Source organism: Erigeron canadensis, chromosome 7 (genome assembly GCF_010389155.1).
Source record: "Erigeron canadensis isolate Cc75 chromosome 7, C_canadensis_v1, whole genome shotgun sequence".
NCBI classification, from domain to species: Eukaryota; Viridiplantae; Streptophyta; class Magnoliopsida; order Asterales; family Asteraceae; genus Erigeron; species Erigeron canadensis.
Window position 1 is genome coordinate 6,365,465 of NC_057767.1, and position 16,613 is coordinate 6,382,077.

The following is a 16,613-nucleotide window of genomic DNA, read 5'->3' on the forward strand; positions in this document are numbered from 1 at the left end:
TTGCCATATGAAATATATATTTGTTTGAAGAAATACCACAAACACATCTGAAAGTTTATAGTATCGAATACATATATTTAATATGCACAAAGAAAAAAGTCGAATGAAAGTTTTCAATATATTAGTTGAAACCATAAATAAGAAAGTGTGCAAAAACCAAATTAGGGTACATAACGTTACAGGATTTGACCATTAATTAATTTGCAATATATTGTTTGGAAACCCAAACGGAAAAGAAGTGTGAGAAAAACCAATAACTTACCTGTAATAGAAAGCCCAAATGGGATGTGATGTGACAAAATCCAAATAATGGTAATGGTACGGGATATAGGCATAAAAAAGTTGCAATATATTGTTTGAAAACCCAAAAGGAAAAAGAGTGTGTCAAAAACCAATAAAGAACCCGTAATAAAAAGATCAGACGAGATGCGATTTGGTAAAGTTTGACAGGATGTTACGTGGACAAATATTAACTCGCCACGTAAGCGAGTTACTATTCATCCCTTGATTCCTCTCAATATTATATATAAGGGATAAGTATGTCGAAATGTAGAATACTGAGATCGAAAAGTTATAGTGTGCACGAACTATCAAAACCTCTATTGTATGCACAAAATTTTTAAAAATGTTCAAGTTATGTAACTAAATATGACTGACCAATTAATTTGTTGCAGGTGACAACTCATATGAGATGACGCGGGTACCATTTTACATAATTTAAATATTTTTACTAAATAGACGCATATAGGAGAGGTTTTGATAGTTCATACACACTATAGCTTTTTGTTCTTAGTTACATGTACCTATCTTTATATACTTTTTTTTTTTTTTCTATAAACTTTCTGTCTTTAAATTGTCAATTATGCCCTTATTACACCTCCCTCAAATATCAGACCCTAAACATTTTCCAGGCCGACCTCAATTCCCATCGCCTCCATCTTTCTCCGGTTTTCCACCATCTCTCTGTCATCACCATTAAAAATCAATCCACCACCATCTGGGCCACCCCTCGACCACCAACTGCGCCGGCCCGATAGAACCACCATCTGCCATCACCAACAGTTCCGGCCACCATCAACGGAGACATCAAATCCCTTATTCCACTTTTAAGGCAATCAATTGTTTGTGTAAAAGATTGAGTCTTTTTATCATTAATTTCCTACATTTTTGTGATTAGGGTTTACATAAAACTACTTGCATCTTCTAAACTCAACTGTTTTTTAATTGTGTTCTATACAGGTCAACCACTGATTGATCTTTGTTTGATTGGGTAAATATATGATTAAGGCATAGTCTGGTATATATCTATTTTTGTATATATAGGTTGATTTTTTTGGAATTAGTTGGGCGTTGAACTTGGAGACAAATGAGCATGTAGCGATTAAGAAGATTGTGAATGCTTTTGATAATAAAATCGAGGACTTTACGAGAAACAAAGCTGCTTCGTCATATGGATCATGAAAATGTGAGTTTCTGAGTGAGTAGAGTAGCATTCATTATGTTATGTTTTCCGTTGTGAATTTTTAATTGTGATTATTAGTTGTAGTTGAAATTTGGTTATCAGCTTCAGTTAGTTACTTGTATGAAGGTAAAGGTTTTGTAAGCTAGTCTTTTCAGAATATATGCAACAAGTATACCAATAATCGATAAATTCAATTTAACCAATAAATTAAAATTTTCTTTATTGTAGGAAAACCACAAGATTGAAGCTGTAAATTGTTCTGATCATCTATTATGCTTTGGTAAGATTATTTCTAACATGAAGAAACTAAGGTGGCTTAGTTACGAAAGCCGTGGCATTAATAACATGAAGGATGTTGAAGGGCCTAACTTTTTGTCAAATGAGTTAAGGTACTTTTATTGGCAATGGTATTCAGCAAGTCCGTTCCTAGACGGTATCCCACCAATGACGCTTGTTGTTCTTAAAATGAGTGAAAGCTGGCAGAAAGAACTTTGGAATGGTTACAAGGTAATCCATTTATTTCTTTGGAATCATAATTTTCTCATAGATGTACAGATTTACAATGTAAACAGGTTTTAACCAGTTATGAAAACACTTTTTAAGAGTTATTTTTGTGTTACTTAATAAGATTTGTTCAATTAAAACTTAAAAAATACATAATAATTCACTTATTTGTCCACAATGGGACTTGAACCCACAACATTAGTCTGTTCTTGAGTTTCTCTCTCCATCTAGATCTGAGATCAAGAGATCTATCGGTTTCCATACTTCGGCTTTTGGTTCGCCTTGCCGTCTAGAATATTTTCAAGGGTAAAGTCCTTGCCCTTCTGGAAGCACCCTCTGTTGTCTACATCATACATCCTCCATACCCCTCTTTCACAGGGATTGGGTACTCTTGTTGTTGTTGTTGGGAGTTGAACACAAATATGGCCAGACTGAAACCCTTTGGTTTAATTCAAAGCTTTGAAATCTACATATTATTTGTTTGACTAATATACAAATATGAATCTAATTTGTAAACATTTTTATACAATAGCATCTACCACATCTGAAAGTGCTTGAACTCGAATTTATGGGGAACCTACTCGGCATACCAGATTTTGGTGGACTTCCATGTCTTAAAAAGCTGAAACTCCTATGTTGTTCTCATTTAGAAGAGATTCACCCATCACTTGGAAATCATAGAAGCCTTGAAAACATAAGTGTATCAACGTGTTCCGTGCTTAGAGTCTTCCCAAAGATTGTCCGGATGGAGAAACTCAACAACCTTGAGATATCAGATTGCAATAATTATATTGAATTGCCAGAGATCCAAACTAAAATGGGAAGGTTGGTAAACTTGACTTTGGAAGGGTCAGAAAATGAGTTTCCGGACTCACCGATCGGAGAATGTTATACGCATCTTGAGACGGTGTTCTATCGTCCGTTGAAAGATATTGTACAAAAGTTAAATTTCAGGAGCTTACGAAAGTTGAATCTCGGTGGCTGGGGTTTGAAAGACGGAGAAATTCCTTCTGATTTTGGTGAGTTATCCAACTTAGAAGAGCTGGACCTTAGTAGGAATGATTTTTCCCACTTAGATTTCAGCATCTGCCATTTAACTCAACTCAGACTCTGTCTGTCAAACTGCAAAAGGCTTGTAGAATTGCCGGAGCTCCTATCTAGTGTAGCTATTCTGATAGTAGACTTTTGTGACTCCCTTACATAGTTACATCCATTGGAAGTAGTCACACAAATTGTAAAGGGTTTTATATGGTGTCATTTGTGGGAGGGGGTGTTAATGTTATTGTTGAAGGCTGCAGATTAATACTATCCATGCTCCAGGTAAGCTTAATATAAACAGTAGTATGTTGTAATTATATAACTAAAATAATAAAATTGTGTTGATTAATTAGGGAAATGCTGTTGAAAATCACTATATGATTCTCGAACTCGAGGGCCTTGAAATTCCAAAGAGGTTCTTACCTCGTCTTGTTAGAGGGGAGACATGTACATTGCAGCTCCAGAAAACTGGTTTAGTGACTTTTCTGGATTCTTAATGTGTATTGCTTCTACAGAAAATTATATTCCACAGGAAATTGTCTCGATAATAATAAGGAGAGTGCTGGTGGGTATGGATTCTCAATATGACGAGGAGGCTTGGAAGGAGAGGGCCGGTGATAGAAGAACATGGGTGGGGTTTGTTTCTTTTGATCTATTGAAACACACTGCATGGTGGGATGAAACATATAGCGCTCTTTCGTTTTCACTTGGAGCGGTAACATGCCACAATAGTGGGTTTGGATTTGGTCTCGTTCACAAGAGAACTGGAATTGCTTCAGCGGAAACATCGACATGTTATCCCGTCTTTTCTAATTATTCACCTAACTTGGAGATTATAGAAGACTCGGTTTCTGCTTTGTGGATTTCCTTTTCTAGATGATACTCATGTTACCTCTTTCCTGCACCAGTATTTAGCAACAAGAAATGAAACAAGCATTAATTAGATGTGAGCATGTCATTTATTTATCAATGGGTCCAGTTAGGATATGATATTTCTAAAACAAATCAAGTGAAGTAACACAAGTAAACAACATGAACAGCCCTATTTTTTCAAATATATTAATCTAATTCTCTTAATAATATAGTTAATAACCATATTCAATACATTAATTGTTACTAGAAAAATTTGATACTGATCTGAGTCACATAAGTGTGCACACTGATGACACGCTCTGAAGCCTCTCCCACGTCTTTATCGCCACATCAGCTTTCTCTTTCCAAAACACATCTAAAAACACCTCCCTCCCTATCATAACCTCATCCCCATCTCATTCTCAATTAAAAAAAATATAAACCTACACATATTAACTCTCTCTCCTCATCCCCATATAATATTAAAAATTTAACACACAGTCACATACACATGCTTGTAGGCCCACCCACCTCGTCCAAACATTTCCAAACCATGACAGTGAAAGAAGACACTGAGCAAATGACGGCCTTGTGCCTATCATGACGAGATGGAAGACATAATAGACGAGGACAAGGCATAGGGATAGGGAGAGGTCTGAATACCACCCATTTGACCTGTTACCCAGCCCACCCATTATGCCACCGATAGCATTTTCTAATAGCAAGAAAAAAGCTTCACATATTTTCAGCTAAAGAACATTCAACGGATCATCAAGGGAGATAATATTGTAGACCTACAGATGCGAACGAGCATCAATTAACAAATGAGACTGTATTTCAATTTCCTTGACTCAAATCCACAAAGCAGCCCGTTTTCTTCCTTGGCATTTTAATTTTTAAGTGAACGAGAAATTGTGGCATCCTTCTTACAAAAACGACAATTATCTAAAATAACTCGTGTTGTTATCTCAGTCAAATATGTCTTCGAGTGACAGTTTGACACGTGACTTCTTACATTGGCAAATTTTCTTTCAACTCCTCCTTTATGCCTTACAATTCGGGAAGAATCATATATCGCTTTAAAAGAATGAACATGTAGTTGACTAACGCGCTCATCCTTTTGTTCTCGGAATTGGATCCCTCATGACACATACATCAGCGTCCATTTCAACAAATCACGAGCCCCGCTTATAGGACTAACAAAAACATATGGGTAGTGATAAACTCACAACATACTTTTGCTATATACGAGTACAAGGAAGTTAGTACATAATATACAATTGCTCAAAACAAGAATTGTTGTAGATGATAAAAATATGTTGTGAGTTTATTAGTACCCAAAACACATGGGACTAACAAAACCATTGTGGACTATCATCAGTCTACTCTTTTAAAGGCCAAGTAATAATTTGCTGATCCAAGAATATAAAAGAAAAATATAGATTGGGGGATAATAGTTGATTTATAAACTATGCAATATAACACAAAAAACTAACACATACTTAAGAAAATTTCTATAGTAGAAGCCGAGTCATGTAAAATCTTAAAGTGAGGAGAATTTGTTGATGCTTCGGTTGGAGCCATTCCACTTCTCTTGGGAACAAGTTCAAATCCAAACCCACTACACGGTGTTTTCAATTCATTAAACAAAAACGAAAGAGTCTTGGAAGTTTCATCCCACCACGAGGTATTTTTCAATAAACCAAATGAAACATATCCCACGAATGTTCTTCTATCATCATTGCTCTTCTCCCAAGCCACATATTCATATTGAGAATCCGTACCCATCTCATTACCCACCACCTGCTTCATTGTTATCTGCACGTTAAGGTAGTAATGCGGCGAAACAGCACACATTATGAATCCACAGAAATCATTGTACCAATTCTCTGGAAGTTGAAGCGTACATGTATTTCCGCTAACAAGCCAATCTAACAACTTCTTTGGAATCTCAATGCCTTCAACTTGGAGAACCATACAGTGACTTTGAATACCCCTTCCCTAATTAATCAACACAAAATTTATTGTTGTCTATTATCTATAATTAATTTATATTCCAAAACAGAGAAAGAGCCCAAGAATATATACCTGAATTATGGATACTAGTAATCTGCCGGCATCATTTACAATACCCCCTCTGATAAGTGAGACTTGGCGTAACCATTTAAAATCTGTGTCACAGTTATTTCCAATAGTTGTAAGTGATTCACACCAGCTTGCTTGTAGCACAGCCACACTTGATGGGAGCTCAGGCAATTCAACAAGACAACTGCATCCGCACAGTTTGAGGATTTTTAGCCGAGTAAGTTGTGATAGGCTGAAACCTAAATGTGAAAAATCATTCCAACTAAGATTGAGCTCTTCTAAGTTGCATAACTCACTAATGTCAGAGGGAATTTCTTCATCTTTCAAACTCCAGCCATCGACACGCAACATCCGTAAATTGATGAGACCTAACATTCGTAAGATAGGTGTAGGCCGAGCTTGAATTTCTATGGGGAACCTACTTAAAGACAACGTTTCTATGCTTTTCAAGTTTCCTTGGATTTCCGGTAACTCAAGAGCATCACAATCCCTCATCTTTAAAGTCTTGAGTTTTTCCATGTGGAAAATTGTTGGAAACCTTCTAAGCTTATCACAATCTTTTACACTTATGTATTGAAGGCATCTGTGATTTCCAAGTGACGGGTGAATCTCTTCTATCTCATCACACATCCTGATTGTGAGCTTTTGAAGACACGGGAGTCCATCAAAATCTGGTGTACTGACTAGGTTTTTCATATAGCAGAATTCAAGCACTTTCAAATGTGGTAGGCACTAATGCATACAAGCATACAAAAGTTAAAAGCTCAAAGATAGATAACTTAATTAACATAATAAATGTGATACGAACCCACCCCATAATAGGCTCACATCATGCTATAAGCTAGGGCCTAGGTGTAGAACTCACTCCTTAAAACTATCTCAAAGGAGGGGACACCTAGGCTTATAAACCACCAACCAATTGGCCGATGTGGGATCGTAACAATACCCCACCCTTTGAAGAGCCAACGTCCTTGTTGGTCACGGTTGGTACCCTTCTTTTCGGGTCCAAGCCACCACTCTATAGGCCACCACTCCGAGTGTTGGGACCTCGAAAGGTAGGGCTGGCTATAACACCAATTGATACGAACCCATTCCATAATGGGCTCACATCATGCTATAAGCTAGCTCAAAGGAGGGACCCCTAGGCTTATAAACCACCAACCAATCCCATACTTGGCCGACGTGGGATCGTAACAAAATGTCAATTGCTACTTTACATGATTCCAGATCCTTGATTACCTTATAATTAGCATTCCAAAGTTCTTTTTGTAAGCTCTTCCACAATTTTAGAACAACAAGCTTCGATGCTTGGAAACTGTTTGGAAATGGAGTTGCTGGATACCTTTCCCAATAAAGATACCTCATCTCATTTGATAAAAAATTAGGCCCTTCAGCATCACCGCCAAACAACATATTAAGCCACCTTAGTTTCCTCATGTTTGAAATGATCGTACTAGAGCGTGGAAAATAACTAGAAGTTTCTATGACTTCAATTTTATGATTTTCCTGCAAATAAAGGAGATACGGATATTAATTGAGTTGCCATTTTTCTTTGATTGGTATGTGCGAATCATTTAATCTAAAAATATAAGATGTATATTTGAGCTAATAGTTGAACTAATCTTTACCGTCATTAAATCCCCCAAAGTCACACTTGATTGAGTTTTGGCTCTTGTCGTATGTGTGATAACCCATCAACTTATAGATTGTGGGTTGAAGTCCCATGGTGGACGTAAACTTGGAAAATATGTGTGAAATTTGTATGGATTTTGTAGTTTTTTAAAATAAAAACAAAAAAAACATACCCGAAAGACAAGTATATATAATACCAGTAATATGTTATGTATGTCTGAAAAAAGTTAGCTAGCTGAATAAACCTTTACCTGATAAATTGAATCCCCAAGACACATGTTAGAGATTTCCTCATGTTTCCAAACTCTACTATGTTTTTCAGGATTGTTAGGATGTTCCCGTCTAACAATGTAGTGTCCCATTTCTTGAACCAGATCATGCATATCAAACCTACCATAATCATCAATTGTTATAAGAGCTTTTTGTCTCAATACCTTTATCCCTATAATGGGATGAAAACCACAGGCGTCGAGAATCTCCATTGCATCATCTATGTTTTTCCACCTGAAGAAACATGCGATATCCAAGAATAACTCTTTGTGGAGAGTTTCAAGTCCATCATAACTAATTCTTAATATATCCATGACCTCAAGATTTGGGATATCTTTTAACTTTGCTAAGGCACTTACCCACTCATTCTTGTCTTTGTCGAATAGAAAGGAACCTAAGACTTTAAGTGCTAATGGGAGCCCAGCAGCATAAGATACCACACGTAGTGAAAGTGTCTCGTAATCTTTTAGAGGCTTTTTTTCATTATATGCATGCTTATAAAGTAGCAGGATAGCCTCTTCATCTGATAATAATTTAACAGGGGAAATGTGGTCTACCCTGTGAGCTGTTAACACATGTTCATCTCTCGTTGTGATAATTATTCGGCTTCCAACACCAAACCAATTATGTGATCCAGCCAATGCTTGTAGCTGGTCAAGATCATCGACATCATCAAGAAAAACTAACACTTTATTATTACATGACATACTCTTTATGATGCATTTTCCTTCTTCAACACTCTGCACTGCTATTTGTGTTTTGAAAACTGTGGATAAAAGTTTTTGTTGCAGGGTTTCTAGACCATGTTTGCTTTGTTCACGAATATTGGCAATAAAGCAATGACCTTTAAAATGGCGAGAGATTTCAGTATAAAGAGAAAACGCAAGAGTAGTCTTACCACCACCTCCAATCCCCCATAGCCCAACCATACGCACACCAACTGAGTCGATTTCTAGATGTGTCATCAAATCTTGAAAGCGAGCCCTCATTCCAACAAGCTCTTCATCAACATTTGATATTGAAGAAAACAATATTTCTTGAACTCTATCAACAATCTGTTTGATGGCTTTTGATTCATGGCTGCAGAGTAAATTTATATGAATAATTAGTGTATCACATAAAAAAAAAGTGGTAATTTACCCTGTGATAAGAAAAAATTATATTTTATTTGTTTAAATAAGTTAGAGCTTGAGCCCTCTTAATTTATTTACGAGCTTTGGCTGATCAGCTCCGTGTCATTTGTTCATACAAGGTACAAATGAACAAGTTCTTCAGATTCGAGTAATCTGTAGAGCTGCAATAAGCATATATCGACAATGGGTTCCCATTCGGCAATGTTCTTGGGTAACTTACCCGCCTGCAATGTGCTTGAGTTCCCATCCAGCAATGTTAGTAGCTTCATCAAGTGCTTTCCTCCATAATTCAGCTTTGGTGATGTTCTTCGCCACTTGTTTAGCAAACGCTTCTCCAAATTTTCCTTTTTGATTCCTCACTTCCGAAGGATCCACATCGTAGAATATGGGCATAACGATGAGTCCTCTCTCATCCCTACATTTCATAATATATACAAGTTCATTCAAACACCATGAAGAGTCTGCATAGTTTTTGGAGAACACTATGACTGCAATCTGTGATTCTTCTATAGCCATACGCAAAGATGAACCGATGGAATCACCCCTGGGAAGTTCTTCATCATCCTTGTAAGTACGTATTAGACGATGAGCGATAGCATTGTAAAGATGATCTACAAAGGTTTTGCGGGTGTCTTCTCCTCTAAAACTAAGAAATACATCGTATTTCCACCATGTCCGAGAAAAAGCGTGGTCAGAATGAGAAGAGGACGATGAAGATGCCATGGATGTGTTTAAATAACCACTAGTGTATTGTACTATAGTATAGATTGTTTTCTGTCTAAATGAAGAAAATCACAAAAAAATGCAATCAATCTGTAACAACATCAATGAACACACATATACAAACACTAACAATAAAAGATTATGTGGTGTGATTGGAATTTAAACAAATGGATTAACTTTAGGATTGTTAATAAAAAAGACACACACACACACACAAGAAGATAAGATATAATATGGTTGGTTTTTATTTAGCTGAAAGAAGAGTCGTTGTTGCTTGAGAGTGACAGTCAACAATCACACAGCCTTAGCTAGATTCCAAGAGGTAAAAAGTTTCTTAAAACTGTTCTTTCAAAGGCTGACTCAATCTGAGCCAGTCACAATGCCAGATTTAGTAACTTAAAGATTTCATGAAACATCAATCAAATTTTGTCAATTAATTAGAAAATTATCAGATGGCAAAAAAAATATATATTTAAAAAATCACCATGATGGTTTAACAGTAAACAGTGGTTTAGCGACATCTAGGGTTGTTTTTTCACAAGAGGTCTAATTTCCATCTATAACTAATATTTCTACCCGCATTTCGCTGCAGATTTTGTCACGTTAACAAATAATAAACATAGTTTAAGCAAATAACATTTTAGATACCAAAGTATAAATTTTGTTTGATGATAGTTACAAAGTACATCATAATTTATAACTGTTTGATGATGGGCATGGTTACAAAGCATGGAGAAATAGAGAATGTAGAAAGAACTAAAAAAGCAAAAATGAGACAGATTGTGTAGAAAAGAAAAACAAATACTTGAATACTTGTATTATTGTAACGAGATAAATGTTGTGGCCAAAATCAAATGATTAAAAGTTATATGACCGAAATAACAAAAAATTAAAAAATAAAAGAGAAAAATAAAAGAAAAAAAAAACCCAAAGTTTACTATAGTTAAGCCTTCATCAATTGTTATATTATATATTGGGCCTGTACTAAGTGATAGGGGTTTAAATTGAAGATGTATGATGTGATATACAATTAGAAATATTGTGCTACTCTTAATACAAAGTATCATGTAAATAAAAGATGCTTAAGAATACATCAATCATGCCCCCACTTTAACCAACAAAATAAAGTGGAGACTTGTCTTTCACTGGCAATGGGGCAAAGCACAATCCGACATTCAACCATGCAAGATAATAGGCACAAGATCACTCTTTACAGTATCTCCAAGTTCATCGCACTCTGAATTTCAAATTTTAAAAAATAGAAAAGGGATGGGTTCTAACGATAATTATATTGATAATGAGATGTGGCGAATCTAGCCCAATTGCTCATGAATGTATCAATTTGGATCACGAATTTATGGCTAAATGTCTAAACACTAATAGATAAAATATAAAGAATAGCTAAAATGCAAAACATATCAAATTGGTTAACAAGATAGACTTGCAGTATTTACTACATTTATAATCTATAATACTTTACTAGATTTTAGGCCCCTGTCTAATACACGGGGTTTAAGGGGTTGTCAATATTAGATGTTAACTTATTATAGTTTAAAATTTAATATACTACTTTGAGTAATAAAAAATTGATCTACATATCAACACTTTGAGTTTTATATTGAAATATCTTTTAAAAATAATTTCATCGAAGTTGTTTACAGTGACAAGCTTAGCGATATTTGAATATTACAAAGTATAATATGTCTATCAAAGTAATAAATTGTGATATACTCAGAGATATTTGAACATTAGAAAATCATAATTGGTTATAATCATTTTATTTGCTTTATTGTTACACATGGTGTATTACATTTTTAATTCACACTATTAGAAATAATATCTTATCTTTAGATGAAAGATATCTTAAATATTTCAACTGAAATATGACAATGTTATATGTTTTTCCTATAATTAGTTATATTTTTATATGTTTTATTTTTCTTATATGCGTCATGACAATTACTTAAAAACACTTGAATAAAAAATAATAGTACGATTACTCTTAAAATTAATATATTTACATTAAATTTTATTTATTATTAATTAATTAATTTTATATTCATACGATAGAACATATTATTGGATATTGTATTAGTTATTATTATATTGGATATATATCAGCTATTATGTTATTGGATATATATTAGCTATTATTATTTATTAATTAGAAAAGGCTATTTAATTACTCCCTATACTGTAAGTAAAATTATATTGCAGTTTTTTTGGTCATAGTTAGGACCCATTACCAACCTACCAAACCACCCGTTTTGCCACATAGACGAGCATATAAAGGTGGGTAGGTAGGTCAGTGAAAGGTAAGGAACAACATTCTTGTTAACCAGTTTGATAATAGAATGAAATTATTCACATGCCACGAAGTGTTAGTTTAGGCTTGCTTATATATAAACCTACCTTACTGGCATTTTTAGCTCAAAAACAATCGGTGAAGCTGCCAACAGATGATCACGCCTACTGTCGATGAATTTCTGCCTCAATTCCTCGAATTTTCCTTCCATAATTGCTTTTCTGATTAAGCGAAAGAATGATAAATAGTGGTGTGTGTTATGTCTGCAAGAATGAACCAAGATTAAATATATTGGTTGCATTAGTTTAAAATAAACAGATTGCAGGTGTTTGTGACTTATTACATTTCAAGTAAAATCTGAGCCAGCATTTCGTGGACATTGAGAAGATGATTGATGTATGCTTTTGTATGATTCTGGAATGTGTAACAGTTGCAGCCGTCAACAAATCTTCCCTGCACCAGTATTTAGCAAAACAAATGAAACAAACATAAATTAGATGTGAGCATGTCATGTATTTATCAATAGGTCCAGTTGGGTTATGATTCATCTTAAACGTTTCAAGTGAAGCAATACAAGTATTTAAAAATATTAATCTAATTCTCATAATAATATATGAGTAGCTATATAACCATAAGCTGTACATTGATTATTAATAGAAAACTTAGAAAATGATTTGAATCAACGTAAGTGTTTCTGAATACTACCCATTTCTGACCTGTTACCCAGCCCACCCATAATGCCACCAATAGCATTTTTTCATAGCAAGACTAGAAAAAAAACTTGGATGATTTTCAGCTAAAAATCAATCAAGGAAGATAAAATAGTAGACCCACAAATGGACATGAGCATCAACATACAAAAGAGACTGTATTTCAATTTCCTTAACTCAATCCAACAAAGCAGCTCATTATAGGTGCTAAATATTAATTATCCTTGGTGAACAGGAAATCTGTGTGCTTTCAGTAGCTACAGAAAAACAAGGTCGGGTAACAGCTAACTTTAACAGGTTGGAACACTTCAGGTCAGGCCGGGTTGATCTTAAACCCCATCTGTCAAAACTCAAAAGTCAAACCTTTTCATTTTTCTAATTGATATTAGTTTCTCGTATATGATAGCCAATGTTATACTATCTTAGTCATACTATAACTTTAAGAATAGTATGATTCAGAAGGTTTTAAGCATTGAATAGTACACTTTCTGTGACTTTTAAGGCATTTGACACCTTTCCATTTAACCAATTTTATCTGACCCATTAGAGAGTAGGCACATCCAAAATCAACACTTTATAAGTAAATGAGTTGAAATTGTCATGTCCACTGTTTTATATCAAATTTATAAACCATACAAAACAAACATATAAACATCATTACCTATAAATTGTTGCCTTAAGATATATATCTTTGTGTGGTCACCAGTCAAAGACACATATTTACACCGGCCATCAAGTGGGAAGATAAGTGCAAAGCCATCAAGAGTCAGATGAAAAATATACCTATCAAAGAAATTATTATAGTTTTTAATCAGCAAAAGGAACTCAGGAGGGTAAAGAAAGTTATTGCATTTAACAAAAGCAGCTTACGCAGAGTCAAGGAGATTGATTTCCGCTGCAATGCCCTGTAGTAATACCTCTTCTACATCATCGGAAGAAAGATTTTCAGGTTAATAGATGTGATTCATGAAACATACCAAACATTTATCTTGACTTCCTTCTGAAGTAAAACTAGATGACGTTTACAGATGAGAGGGGAAAAATGGTTGCTTGCTTAAACCTTCAAAATTCAAAAAGGTTTTGAAATCCGAAAGCCTGAGAAATTACAAAAATTAGTCCACTATACATTTCAAAAGTTACTGCAAGTAATAATTATACCATGAAGTCCAAGGCCACAAACTTGGCAAGGTTCTCCTTTGGTAAACAGTCCTACAACAAATCATTAGATATCTCAGTTACTTATGTGTCAAACAAACATTTGGTATTACAGGGCATTGCAGATGTTGTCTGCCCCATCAAGATTAATATTTAAAACTACAAATCTTTATCTTTTACAAAAATTGTCTGCCCCATCAGATTAAGCTAGTACAGGATGTAGTGATGTGTCCACCACATAGTTTGCTACATGACAATCATGAGAAGACTATAATACCGTAACAGCATGGAGAAAAGTAGATCTTTCACCAATGCTATCTCCAAGCCCAACGCCACCAATATAATAACCTGAAATGCCATTTCACGTCATGAAATTAATTGAGGATTAAGTTGGAAAAATATGCTTAACAATTGAAAAATAAGATTACTCCAAGAAGGGGCTATGGAAAATAGAGTATGGCAAAAGGAATCTCAGAAACGTGCGGGTTATGAAAGAATAAGAATAACATCATTGAGATCAAGAGTTATTCAAATGCTCATCATATACAGATTTAAACTCAACAGAACTAAAATATGATAAGTTAGATATTGAAAGCACTAGATAACCAACCAGATACATTTCTCTTTGCTACCTCCTGAGCACAACGCTGGCGTTCTTGAACACTGCATCCTCCAACAATGGATCCAAAAAGAGCTCCATCTGTCAACATTCCAATAACAGTTACAGAATTTTAAAAAAAAAAAAATTTAGTAATCAAGAGGTTTTGTGACTATGTGCATTCTTTGTTAGCTTACGATAAGCAATTATGCGAATAATGCAAGAGACGCAATTGTGAATCAGATAGTAGAAAATCCAAACCCTTTTTGATAGATTAGAAAATCCAAACCCTTCTTGAATCTACCGTCAAATTGTAATTTTCTGTTATACCTTTTAATTTAAGAGCAGCTACATCAACTGTCCATGCCATGGAGTGAAAAATAGCTACGGATTGTTCCCACTATAACATGAAATTAGATATCACAAATAATTGAGTACATTTAGAACCTACCCAGAGAGGAAATGATGCAACTTTTGAGACAAATCAATAGAAGTTCAAATTTTATATACCATAACAATTGCATATTAGTATTTACCAAAAGATCCATTCAGTGTTAGAAACAGACTGTCGTTATGTCTGATAAATAATAAACATGGAAATGGCAATAAATATAAGATCAATTTCTTTACTTACATAGTCAATGAAGACATCATTTTCAGAGATATAATTAATACAGAATGACCAATGACATTCAAATATTAAGTAAAATGGGTGATAATATTCAGCTGTCAGATAAATTAATTCATTTACCGATTTTAGTGATATGCAATCATATCTAATTGTTCGATCAACAGAAGCTTTGTTCCTCTTTTTATTAAACCGGAGCAAGTACTTCATCAGTTAGGACCATTCATGCTGCACGGAAATAACGATTGAAACCACATCTACATGAATACGTATTTTGAGAAATGAAAAGTTAAGTTTACCCATCAGGTCTACAACTTTCTATATTTGGACACAAACGACTGAAAGTTTGCATACTACAGAATATACCAAACACATTTATCATTTGGCGTAAATGTAACCAAACTCTTTAAATTTAACTTCCAAGAATCATCAATACTATATACTAACATTTTTCAAATTCATAGTGCATATCGCTATCAGGCAGATGTAAGTAAATGCGCTACTTCGGAATGACAGTAATACCATTAAAGATGTAAATACCTAAAGAAGGCTTTTTCTCTAAAATGTTGATTTACATATGCAAAATATTTCATCAATTACTCTACTATTTTCTATCGTATGAAACATCTACAGTCATTTTATAATTTTAACCCCGTTACATTACAACAACAACACCCAATCCCTGCATAAGGGGTATGGGGGAGGTGAGATGTAGACAATCCTGAGGCTCAATGAGCCCAAGTATAATAACGGGTGCTAATCAACCTATGAAACAGAGTAGCTTAGGCCGCCTAGCTGACAAGAACACTACCCGAAAAATCCCTAAAAGGTGCAAAAGTCATATGAGCATATCATATAAGTAGATAAATTACCCCTAAAACCCCTAAAAGAATTACTAATCTACCTAATTCCTCTTACAAGCAAGAATTACACATCTAAGTATTGGTCATGTCCTCCGACAAGCAAAGCACTTTTGGGGTTAAAACAAACGCTAGAGTAACCTCCCCCCTTGGTTTAGGCCTACTTCTCCTCATGGACAAATGAATATATAAAAAAAGAAATGTCACGTTACTTGGAACGTCAATCACATTAAACTAAAACAAAATATAATTATTAGGAAGATTTTTTTGAGAAAAAGAGGACTTACAAATGCGAAGGGTTAAACTGAAGAAGAGAAGAATGAGGAAGAAAAGAAAGATGATCAGGTGATATAAAAGCAGGAAGCCCTTTTCTTGTTGTAAGTAATAGCCCTGGTGTCTCTATATCTATATCTATATCTGTATCTATATTTTTATTATTATTTGATGATTGTAAATGTAATTGAAGAAGGCCAACCCTGGCTCGGCTTCTTTTGCTACATGCCTGCACCATAAATTTCATCTTTTCTTTCTCCACTTCTGCTGGTGTCATCGATTTTTACTGTGGGTTGTTTTCGCCGCTGCCGCTGCCGCTGCCGCCGCACACGGTGACTATAGAAAATTTGGCGGTAGGTTTTTTTTTTCTTTTTTTTTCAACCAA

The 16,613-nt window shown here is 34.7% G+C and overlaps 2 protein-coding genes and 1 pseudogene across 6 annotated transcripts; 1 reads left to right on the forward strand and 2 right to left on the reverse strand.

Annotated features, from left to right (window-relative positions):
• The first annotated feature begins 876 nt into the window (after window positions 1-876).
• On the forward strand, window positions 877-3,949 carry LOC122606703 (TMV resistance protein N-like). Of its 3 annotated transcripts, none has more exons than XR_006324980.1 (4): window positions 877-1,465; window positions 1,691-1,969; window positions 2,499-3,286; window positions 3,358-3,949. XR_006324980.1 is itself a non-coding variant. In XM_043779557.1 (4 exons), the coding sequence occupies exons 2-4, from the start codon at window positions 1,397-1,399 to the stop codon at window positions 3,168-3,170; spliced, it is 1,020 nt and encodes a 339-aa protein (XP_043635492.1). In that variant the 5' UTR covers window positions 877-1,127; window positions 1,240-1,396; the 3' UTR covers window positions 3,171-3,353. The 3 variants fall into 3 exon arrangements, 2 of the variants coding, with proteins under 2 accessions (XP_043635492.1, XP_043635491.1); XM_043779557.1 differs by lacking the exon at window positions 3,358-3,949 and having other exon boundaries at window positions 877-1,127; window positions 1,240-1,465; window positions 2,499-3,353; XM_043779556.1 differs by lacking the exon at window positions 3,358-3,949 and having other exon boundaries at window positions 2,499-3,353.
• A 1,333-nt stretch (window positions 3,950-5,282) lies between these two features.
• Window positions 5,283-12,453, reverse strand: LOC122606701 (disease resistance protein Roq1-like). Of its 3 annotated transcripts, XM_043779554.1 has the most exons (8): window positions 12,348-12,432; window positions 12,112-12,267; window positions 9,197-9,622; window positions 7,825-8,923; window positions 7,181-7,447; window positions 6,238-6,673; window positions 5,945-6,125; window positions 5,771-5,857 (listed from the first exon to the last, which is right to left on the reverse strand). In XM_043779554.1, the coding sequence occupies exons 1-7, from the start codon at window positions 12,371-12,373 to the stop codon at window positions 5,980-5,982; spliced, it is 2,556 nt and encodes an 851-aa protein (XP_043635489.1). In that variant the 5' UTR covers window positions 12,374-12,432; the 3' UTR covers window positions 5,771-5,857; window positions 5,945-5,979. The 3 variants fall into 3 exon arrangements, with proteins under 3 accessions (XP_043635487.1, XP_043635488.1, XP_043635489.1); XM_043779552.1 differs by having other exon boundaries at window positions 5,283-5,857; window positions 5,945-6,673; window positions 12,348-12,453; XM_043779553.1 differs by lacking the exons at window positions 12,112-12,267; window positions 12,348-12,432 and having other exon boundaries at window positions 5,283-5,857; window positions 5,945-6,673; window positions 9,197-9,848.
• Window positions 12,381-16,613, reverse strand: LOC122606705 (annotated as a pseudogene).

Bases quoted from the DNA above. Each gene is read 5' to 3' on its own strand.
- LOC122606701 (XM_043779552.1), bottom strand. From the start codon at position 12,373: ATGCTGGCTCAGATTTTACTTGAAAT. The intron at 12,268-12,347 runs GTAATAAGTCAC...TCATTCTTGCAG, and splicing joins GCTCAGATTTTACTTGAAAT to ACATAACACACACCACTATT. The intron at 9,623-12,111 runs GTAGGTTTATAT...TGTATTTCTTAG, and splicing joins GAGCTAAAAATGCCAGTAAG to TTTTAGAGGAGAAGACACCC.
- LOC122606703 (XM_043779556.1), top strand. From the start codon at position 1,397: ATGCTTTTGATAATAAAATCGAGGACTTTACGAGAAACAAAGCTGCTT. The intron at 1,466-1,690 runs GTGAGTTTCTGA...TCTTTATTGTAG, and splicing joins GTCATATGGATCATGAAAAT to GAAAACCACAAGATTGAAGC. The intron at 1,970-2,498 runs GTAATCCATTTA...TTTATACAATAG, and splicing joins AACTTTGGAATGGTTACAAG to CATCTACCACATCTGAAAGT.